General features: G+C 55.7%; 1 protein-coding gene across 2 annotated transcripts; it reads right to left on the bottom strand.

Annotated features, from left to right (window-relative positions):
• Positions 1 to 300: 300 nt before the first annotated feature.
• On the bottom strand, positions 301 to 5,062 carry Emilin3 (elastin microfibril interfacer 3). 2 transcript variants are annotated; one of them, XM_038329223.1, is made up of 4 exons: positions 4,899 to 5,062; positions 3,674 to 3,796; positions 2,351 to 2,571; positions 301 to 2,084 (listed from the first exon to the last, which is right to left on the bottom strand). In XM_038329223.1, exons 1-4 carry the CDS (start codon positions 5,060 to 5,062, stop codon positions 301 to 303), a joined length of 2,292 nt encoding a protein of 763 aa, XP_038185151.1. The 2 variants fall into 2 exon arrangements, with proteins under 2 accessions (XP_038185151.1, XP_038185152.1); XM_038329224.1 differs by having other exon boundaries at positions 301 to 1,925.
• Positions 5,063 to 10,286: the final 5,224 nt, after the last annotated feature.

Genomic DNA, 10,286 nt, shown 5'->3' with positions numbered 1-10,286 from the left:
CATTTGCAGCAAGCCATCTCAGAAGTCCAGCTTTGTCTTCACGCGTGATGTGCTTGCCTTGGCTCTTTTGAGACAGCATCTTGTGTAACTTGTCTTGACTTATCCTGAATCGTCCAGACTGCCCCACTGAGGGTGGCTTTCAATGGCTGTGACAGTCACACTGAGCTGGACCAAGGCCATCCATGCCAGTGGCCTCTGGATGGCCAGGGAAGGCTGGAAGGTGCTGCTGGGTAGGGTTGGTCTCTGGGATGATATTCCCAGGGTTGGTAGGATCTGGGCTTTAGATTCCATTCAGCCATCCTAGTCAGCTTGCCGTGGCCCCACCTCGGCCAGCTGGGCTCTGCAGTCCAGCAGGTCGTCCCGGAGTCGGGCAATGTCCTGCGTGTGCTGGGCCAGCGTGTGGTTCAGCTTGTCTATGTGACCCCACAAGCCCTCCCTGGACCTCAGCTGCTCAGGAGGCAAATCGTTCAGGTGGGCAGGCAACAAGCCCAGCCTCTCATAGGCTCCCTCCACTTGAGCCACCCGCTGGTCAAAGTGGCCCACTGTGTGCTGCAGTTCCTGAGCCGCGTCCCGGCAGCGGCTCAACCCTCCAGCCACGTTGGCCACACTGGCCTTGAGCTTCTCCAGCTCCCCTCGCAGGTTCAAGACCTGCCTGTGGCCAGCCTGAAGCCTTGATCCTTGCCGGCTGACCTGTTCCTGGATGGCATGAACTTCAGTTTCCACCTTCCGCTCTCGTTCATCCAGGGACGTGTTGGCGGCCACGAAGGCATCAGAGTACTGGCTGACAGAGTCACTGAGGCCTGTGAGTGATTTGCTCACTGAGTTCAAATTGACCTTCAACAAAGTGATCTCGCCTTGGAGCGAGCTGCCCGTCCCTTCTGCCAGCTGCCCCTGAACTTCGGCTACTGTGCCATTGAGCCGTTGGAGCAGAGCAGTGTGACTGGCCACCTGGTGTAGGAGGGCCTCACTCCGGCTCTGCCAGGCCTTCACCTCTGCCACAAGGTTGTCCAGGATGGCCGAGGTGGTACTTGGGGTACATGAGGTCTCCAGGGAGACCAGCCTTTGTTCCAGCACAGCTAGCTCTGTCTGAACGAGTGGCCGTGCTGATCTGTCTGGTGTGGAGCTGTGGTGGCTTAGCTCTCCGGTCAGAGCTGCCAGCCGCTCCTCCAGGCTCTGCACGCGCTCTTCCAGCATAGACCCGAAGCCCCCGACACCCCAGCCCCCCATCTCCATTCTCAGACAGCAGCCTCTGGCTCCATTCTCGGTCCCATTGATGGTCTCTAGGCCCTCAAGCAACCCTTCCACTCCTCCCTGGAGCATTGCCGCGGAGAGGCGTGCCAGCTCATCTGCAGCCAGGGTGCTGAGGCCGCCTTGGGCCTCCGTGACAGCCTGCAGGTTCCTCTCAAGGCTGTCCACGCGGGCACCGATCAAAGCCAGTTGACCACAGCAGGTGCCTCCGCCGGTCAGAGTCAGGCCTTGCAGCTGAGTGCCCAGCTGGGAGAGCTCCCTCCGCAGGGCCAGCTCCCGGCCGTCAAGGCTCTGGTGTAAACGCTGACTGGCTGCTTGGCCCTCCTCGCACTGCCGCCGCACCTCCTGCACGCGCAGGTCACACTCGCTCTGGACACCCTGCAGTTTCTGCTCAAAGCCATCCAGCAGGCTCCCCCAGAGTCGTTGGAGCCGCTGGTCCACATACTCCTCCAGCAGTGCCAGGGACGTCAGTGGGGACGGTGGGGCTTCCCGTAGCCGCTGCAGGTGAGCCTCGTGACCGAGGGCCAGCCCGTGCACCTCGTCTAACAGCTGCGCCTTGGTCTGTAATGTGTTGCTCACCTCTGTCACCTTGCTCAGGATTTCACCCAGAGGAGGTATGAGCCGTCCTCTGCCTCTGTCTTCTGGGTCCACCAGGCCCTCGGGGATGACCCTAAAGCCTATAGGCTCAACGGGAGCTCTGGGGTCACCTGTAATCCTATTGGGATCCTTGTGACTAGCCACCATACCACTCAGCGTGCCATATGCTTGTGACAGGCGCCGAACATCGCCCTCCAGCTGCTCTAGACGCTCACCAAACAGCCCTTGGCCTTTTCTTCCTAAGGAAGAAGAAAGACCCCAGAGCACCCTTGACCCTCCAACATGTATGTCCTCCTCGTCCCTAGACACAGTTCCCTCACCTTTATGATGGGGTCTGGGTGGGGAAGGTTAGGGCCTGACAGTCATGTCCCACCTGAGATGTACCTTCCCACCTCTACCCCCAGATCCACGACAGCTTAGGCAGCCTGCGACAGTCCCCTCCCCATCCCGCCACTAAGCCTAAGAAACCTGACTCCCTCTGGAGGACATCCATGGACAGACTCACCATGGGGGCTTGGGGCCTCTCTGTTGTAAGAAGGCCTGGGGTCTGGGACCTGCTGCCCTAAGGGAATCTGCGGCTCTGGCTCTTGGTGTGGTGGGGTAGCTCCATGGTCTGTGAGGTGTTCAGGGCAGCCTTCTCCTGTAAGGCCAGGGCAGCAACGCCAGGCCAGATCTGTCACAGTCTTATAGCCAATCTTGTATCTGGGTCTGAGCACTGAGCGGTACCTGGATCAAAGAGAGAGGGCAAAGGAGCAACATCTCATGCCTGTGGGCTGAGATTTCTGCCCCCTAGCTGGCATTCCAGATAATCTCCACTCCGGGGGAGTTTCCTTTCCTGACCCCCTTGGTGACAAAACCATATGGTGGAGTGGGCCTCATAGAGGCCCTGAGTCCTCAGAGTGAAGGACACATGGGGAAGCCCCATGTGATACTGTTTGTGTAGAGAATGCTAGTAGGGATTTAGCCCCAAGACGACTACTAGGTCTCCGTCAGTTCCTGCTGCCATAGGAAAATCCATTCTGGATGTAGCAGAGCCTCTGGGAATCCGGAGGAAGCTTCAAGCTCCCCGGGGTGTGAAAGAGATAATGCACCAGAGCTGCACTTGCTGTCCCTTCCACTGCCCCAGGCTTCTCTCAGCTCCCACGAGCTGCTTTTCTTCTCTGGCTTACTCGGGGAACTGGGCTCTGCTCAGAAGCTGGCATGGGGCACCTCTGAGCAGAGCTCAGAGGCTGGTGTGAGCAGAAAGAAGGCCCAAAAGTGCAGGCAGGGCTCACTGGGAACCTTCCCCCTTACCTGATCATGCACCTGCTCACTCTAGTAGAGCCGGGCATGGGTCTGTTTGCACGCATACACGTTTAAACTCTCCAAATGTAGACAGTTAATATCCCATCTCCTGTCTGGCCTGTCTGGCCTACTGTGCTGGAGCCTCTGGCTTCCATCTTTGCCTCACCTTCTCCTGGTCACCAGAGCCTACTTCGCAGCACGAAGAGGGGGAGACGGAGGTGGGGGGGTGGGGGGATGGGACGAGGACATAGTATCAACCTATCCTCTCCTTCCTTAACCTCTGCATCCGCCACATCTTCTTAGCCCTTCTTGTATCCCTGAGGTTTCTGGGCTCTAAATTGAGCCTGTCCTTGTCTCTGCAGGGTAAGATCAGCTGCAAGTTTAGAATTGTGCGCGCGGGGGTGGGGGGATCTTTCATGGCCTCTTTCAGGGATCTGGGTCCACTCTAGGCAGCACTATGGGGGCTCTTAGACGTCCTGGTACAGCAGCCCTTTGTGGAAATGGCTCCGTTCTCCGCTGGAGGCTGCGCCTGGGGTTTACTCACCTGACTGTGGAGGGGCAGTTGGGCCCCCACCCACACTGGCGGTACTCAGCCTTTACGTAGCTCTCTGCTCCCTCCTGTAGGACGCAGGTCACATTCCTGTGCACCACATAGGCACAGAGGGACCTGGAGGGGGAAAGAGCACCTCTGGAATATTTGGCCCCAGCCCCTACCTGTTGGTCTCAGGAGACCCACATATCTCTTTTATCTACTTGTGTTCTATGGAAGGCTGGACCATTGCCTGGGGTCCAGATCTTCTGGGCTGGGCCCAGTTAAACTGCTGGGCTCTGATCTGTCCTTGATGGGTGGCTGCTGAGCCAAATGCACGGGGTGGCCACCTAACCCTCCTAGAAGGCCTTCTCAGCTCCCCCCTCACATTCTGTTTCCTCCCACCCTCCAACTACTTCACTATTTCTAAACTACTTATTGCGGCCTTCAAAGCTTCTGAGGGCACAACTTAGTAGCTTCTTTTTAAATCACGCTTTCCTCCTTCCTCCCCTGAAAAAGCTCTCTGGCCTCTGAGTTGCCATTTCCTTGCCTTCCCTTCTAAGAAGCCTGCTCCGATGCTCGGGGGCTCGCAGAGCGTGGTTGTGGGCTGGGCAGTCGCCCACGAGATCTTACATTCCACTGGAATTCAAATTCGGGTATAAACCGACTACTGTGGAAGTCTGTTCTACAGTACAAGCCCAGGACCCACAAGTCCTCACTAGCTCTGCGGTTCAGCCACCTTGGGGCTCCCACAGGGTTCCGGGGGCCAGACCGCAGGAGGGGGAGGAGCGACTACCTACAGTAAGCGTTGGTCTATCCACAACCGCGCGCGCGGGGCAAAGGAGAGACAGAAGGCAAGGGATGGGGGAGCCCTGCGTGTTCCAGGCGAGGACAGCCCTGCCTCCTCTCCCTCCACCTGGTCCACTGTGCCTGGAGTTTGCTCGCAGAGCAGCTGGAAAATGTTACTTCGCTGGAAAGGTTTCCACGGGCACTGCCAGGATCCCAGCCGCCGCGCCAGGCCCCCTCCGCTGACTTGTTCTTCACCAACCCCGCAGCCTCCTGGAACGTGCGGCGCCCGCCCGCGTAAAAGATCGCGCCGGGGGGAACCGCCCCTTTCGTGGCTGGGGTACCCGAGTCTCGACGCCTCCGGGCGGGTCCTGGCAGGTGGGAGTGGTGGCGCACCACGCGCCCACCCCCCCTCCACCTCCGCGTTCCCGCCCCGGCCGGGTCCCGCACTTACTTATGCGGCCCGGGACGCAGCCGAGGGCGCCATCCTGTCGTGTAGAGGCTGTAGCGGGAGGCACCGGGTTGTGCTGGCCGTGCGAGGAGCGGGGTGCCCTTGGCCTGCGCCTCCAAGAGCAGCGCCGCGACGGCGCACAGCCACACGGGCAGACGGTGACCCATCGCGCTCTGTCTCCGCTCGGCCCCGCGCGGTGCCTCCCGAGGAGGATCCTCCGCTCGCCAGCCCGGCTCCCTCCTCCACTCGGCGACCCCCGGAGCGCTCTTGTTCCTTCGCCTGGAGCTGCGCGGCCGCTGCGTCCCGCCGAGTGGCCGGGGCTACTGGCGGCTGGGGCCGCGCAGGGGAGGCGGGAGGCGGGCTCTGCACGGATTAGCATAAACTTGGGGCCGCGCCGCGAGCTCCGCCAGCCCCCTCCCCGTCGCCAGCCCCCGGCCCCAGATCTGAGCTGACGCCCGAGGGGCCCCAGTGCAAACACGAGGTCTTTTTTTTTTTTTTTTCTAGACGCAGGGCGCTGAATTCCAGGAGGGTCCCCAAACACGCGCAACCCCTGGTACCTCTAGGGTAGCTGGCAAGAAGCAGCAAAGCCTGGAGGCAGACCTGGTCCCCCTGCTGGGATCCCCAAACCCACTCAATATCTAGCCGGATACACTAGTCTCAAAAGTCTTACTTGCACATGAATACTTCAGTCCGGGCCCTGAACCAGGATTGACCATTTTTAGGGGCACACCAGGAAACTTTTTCTCAGCCACCTTCCTGAAAAAAAGGTTCCCACTGACTGTCCACTGCCTATGGGCATCCCCAGGAGATCTAACATCTGCAGATTTCCCTTCTCAACAACTTCCTGCAACCCCGGTAGAGTGGTCAGGCTGTGTGTCTGGGTTCAGTGGTCGGTCAGCACTGTGTTTCTCTTAGGTAAGAGCTGCACCCAAACACCCTTACCTCTCTGACCCCGCCAAGAATAAACTCACATTCCCCTCCGAACCTCCCCCTCTCCCCCGCCCCTGCCCCGTGTGTCTCCAATTAAAGCTTTAATCAGGTGGGCTACGGTCTGGTGTCTGCTTCATTAATTCATTATTAGCTTCTAGTCAGAGAATATTGCTACGACATCCTCATGATGTCAGGCTTCCTGCATGTTTCATTCATGAAAATGACTCTTAAAACCCGAGTTGGTCTATATCGCCCTTCTTATTGGGCATCATCTTGTTAGCTGCCTTTCCGGCAAGAAGCCTTTCGACTCCTGATTCTGTCATCCAAGAGGACCACTTCTTTCTAGCTTTGTCTCATCCTCGCGGGTCCACAGCACTCTGAATCTGAACCCCTATGGTTCAGGAGCCTGCTTGGAGGTCTCTGAGCCCCCCCCCCACTTCTGTGTGTTGGGGGGTGTGTGCTGTGTATATGTGCACATGCGTACGGAGCTGAGGTCAACCTCAGGCGCCGTTTCTTAGCCACCACCCACCTTGTTTCTTGGAGACAAGGCTGCTCACTGTTCTGGAGTCTGCCAAGTAGGCTAGGTTGGCTGGCCAGTGAGCCCCCGTGTCTCCAATTCCACCTCTCCCGCACTGGGTTCACAAGTTCTCGCCACCATGCCTGGCTGGTTTTTCTTTCTCTTTTTCTTTTTAAAACCCGTTTTTTAGAATCAAATTGAAGTCTTCATGTTTGCACCGCAAGCAAGCATTCCACTGACTGAACTGTCTCCCCCAACTCCAGTTTCTTCCTAAAGTAACTTTGAGGGACTGGAGAGATGGTTCAGCAGTTAAAAGCTTTTGCTGCACTTGAAGAGCACAACTCCCAAGGACCTGACCTCCTCTTCGGGCCTCCTTGGGCACTGGATATGCAGACAAAATAACCACACATAAAATAAGTGATTTTTTTTTTTAAAAAGTAATTTTGAGGTGTGAGTAAACCTATTTGGTATCCAAGAGGCTGGATACTGGAAAGTGTAGTTCTGAACCCACATCTATGCCCCGCCCTCTCCAGCTGGTCCCTCGGGGCAGGCAGCTGACCGAAGCCAGGCTGATTGTCTTTTCTCCTGTCCCCAGTAATGGTGGGACACAGATGATTGCAATCCCCTTTAAGGTGTGAGTGTTTTAGTTTCCGAACTACTGATTCAAGCGGTTGAGAACTAACGGCATTTTATGGGACTGGAGAGATGGCCTAGTGGTTAACAGCGGGGTCAGTATGGTTGTGCACAAGTGTTGGTAACTCCAGTGCCAGGATACCCAATGCCCTCTTCTGGCTCCCTCCAGATGTAGACACACACTATGGTACATGGACATTCTTAAAACAAGATAGTAAATTTAACAAAAACTGTTTAGAAATGACAGCGATTTATCATCCCACATTTCTGGAGGCTTAACGACCAGAATCAAAGTATTAGCTGGGTCATTCCTCTGGGAGGAATCCTTCTTTGCCTCTTCCAGCTTCTGATGGCTTTGAGCGCTCCCTGGTTCATGTCTGCAGCGTTTCCATCTCTGTGTTAGCCTTTCTCTTGGTCTTCGCATGACCCTCTTCTGTGTTTCTGTGTTCTTATAAGGACAGCGGCCATTGAACAGCCTCATCTTAAGTAAATATATCTGCGAAGACCCTGTTTCCAAATAAGGTCACGATCTGAGGTTCTGATGGAACTAAATTTTAGCAGGACGGGGCTGTATTCAAGCCACTACAGGAGCTTTTGGAGGTGAGAAGACACACCTGGGCATGCTATGCCCACAGTCTGTGCTAGTTCAGAGTGAGGAGAGTAGCCTAGAGAAGGAAGCCACAGTGCTTGGGAAACAGAGCCATTTGGTGACGAGCCATGGCTTCCTTGATCTGCTTCTAATAACCCACCATTTGAGCTAGCGTCAGTGGGTCAGGCAACTCTCCAGATATACCCAATGCCTCACGATTACCAGAGCTGTTAAGAGCCATTTACTAGTATGGGGTACTCGTGCTCTTGAAGCCATTGACTTCCTGCTTTCCAGAAAGTGGAACGTATGAAGGGCAGAAGAACAGAGCCCGGTTCCTCACCCTGCTGGCTTCTGACTGCTCGGCAGCGCCACTCAGCTGGCTCTGGGAGAACACTCCCCCACCCCAGAAGCTGTGATCTTTTTCCAAAGGGTCCCACCCCTTCATCTCAGTCCCTTCCCCAGCCCCAGATGTGGAGCCCACAACTCACAGGAAGGAGACCGGACCCTGTTTGAACTTGAGAATGTCCATGTTGAACGGAGGGCTAGAAGGACAGATGGGTCTCACTTCCCCTTCCCAGGTGGCTGACATCAAAAAAAAAAAAAAAAAAAAAAAGACTCCTTTAATTGGAACAGTTTGGGGAGCCAGTGCCTGGGCCTCATCCCTGTGGAGGAGGAGTACATCAGCACAGGAAGATGCTCAGGGGCTTGGCTGGATACAGTCAGAGACTGGGGTCTCCCTGTGGATGATGAGGCCACGCTACATCTGCCAGACAGGAAACCTAGGGAGGCCAGAGGCAGGAGAGGGAGGCAGACAGTCATGTCCTCCCTGACTCAGAAGGGAGTCTCTCCACCTGGACAGAGACTCCAGAGGCACCACACACAGAAGCAGTTTTCGTTCACATGACATGTGCAGGCATCTCCAGACATAATTCACAATTAGCTGCAGTCTTACGGAAACATGCACACCCCACAGAGGCACACATACCTTCTACCTCTATAACCCTGGTTAACAGGCATCCCCAGGGATGCTATCAGGATGACCCAAGCTCCCTAGAGGGACACAGAAGTTTGCATTTAGAATGTTTCAGTGGTGTTGGGTGGGGGGAGGTGGGTGAGAACCTCTTCTGGACACAGGAGCTGCCCTGCTTCCTCGGTGGACCTCCTCCTGAGGCGGAAGAAGAGAGAACGGATGCAGAGAGGTGAGCTTACCTGTGGTGCGTGAGTCTGGGGCCCTGATGCTGGGCATGCTCTGTGCTTTGGGCCCCTCCCTTCTCCATCTCCATGCCCTCCTCAGAAGCGGGTCCCAACCCAGGTGATAGTAGTGCTTGCCTTTCATCCCAGCACTCAGAAGGCAGAGTCAGGAGGATCTCTGAGTTCAAGGCTAGCCTGGACTACAGAGCGAGTTCCAGGACAGGCTCCATAAAAAAGAAAAGAAAAAAAAGAAGAAGTGGATCCCTGTCTTCTTTTTAGCCTCCTTCTGTCTCACCCAGGGTATATGGCTCCTTGTTTATCCAAAGATCATCACCTAAGATTGTTAAAAGCCACACACTTTATGGAATGTAGCTCTTCTAGCGGACAGAAATAGAATGCTTAGATTTGGCCAGCTTTCTGGCAGGGGCCCTCCCTCCTGCAGATGAGCCCCTGCTGCTCAGAGAGGCACGGCCCATGCTTCCCTAAGCCAACTGTGGAGGCACCTACACTAATAAGGTATGGGGTCTCAACTCTACCCAGACCATCACCCACGCCTCCAAGGCATTCCAAACCTCTTCTTTCTACGCACACACGCCCGGGCCTCTCTGTTAAAAGCTTTTTACAAGTCTGCGCTCTCAAAGCCCATCCATTTGGACTACACATGCACCATCACAAAGGGTGACTGTCAAATGTATACAAGTTCCTGGGGCAGCAGCTTGCAGTGGCGCTTTCCACAAAAACCACTTGTTCTGGACCCTGAGTGCATAGACATGCGTAGACGTACAGCCTAGAGGTGAGGACCAGGGAGAGTGTCCAGAAATCATGAAACTGGACTCTGCAAAGCCCAGATGGACTCTCATGGAGTAAGAGTGGCTCAGAAACACCTTCAGCATTGTGCAGTGCTGATGGGGGTCTCGATGTGGACACATGCAAGCCAGATGCATTTATTATGCAAATTACATGCAAAATGCATGTGTGGGCCTCTCAGCTTGCAAATGCCAGATGTGGCCCTTGGGGACTCTGAATTTAACTGAGCACTGGTGTAGGGTAAAAGTGTAACCCAGCTTCTTATGGTTGACAGGGGGAGCTGAATTCAAGGTCACTCCCACAGAAGGGGCTGAAAGCACCAGGGATGAAATTGCCTGTGTTTGAATTTCAGATCTTCCTCTCCCAGTGACCATTATGCAGACTAGATAAGAATGGTGGCCTCACAGTTGGGCGCACAGATGCCCAGTGAGTGGGACAGCGCTCAGGGGAGAGCCTTTCTCTGGAGGAGAGTGGGCATCTGTCCCTGTGACAGCACCACCGTGTTCCCTTGGGCTGCGGGTAGACCCCTCTCCCAAGGCAGCAGGCTCATGGGAGGATGGGATTGTTAGTGTTGGGGGAGCCAGTAACCTCACTTCTCGCTCCTTTGGAAACCGTCAGAGGTTCCACACCACAGGGGGTACTGTCTGTACCCTGCACACACACCCCAACCTGGCCAGTGTACCCACCCATCCTCTTGTAGGTATGATAGGTCCCTTTGTGCTGT

The sequence above is a fragment of the Arvicola amphibius genome, chromosome 5 (assembly GCF_903992535.2).
Source record: "Arvicola amphibius chromosome 5, mArvAmp1.2, whole genome shotgun sequence".
In the NCBI taxonomy this organism is placed as follows: Eukaryota; Metazoa; Chordata; class Mammalia; order Rodentia; family Cricetidae; genus Arvicola; species Arvicola amphibius.
Note: the sequence above shows the minus strand (reverse complement) of the source record. Positions and strands in the feature narration are given on the sequence as shown.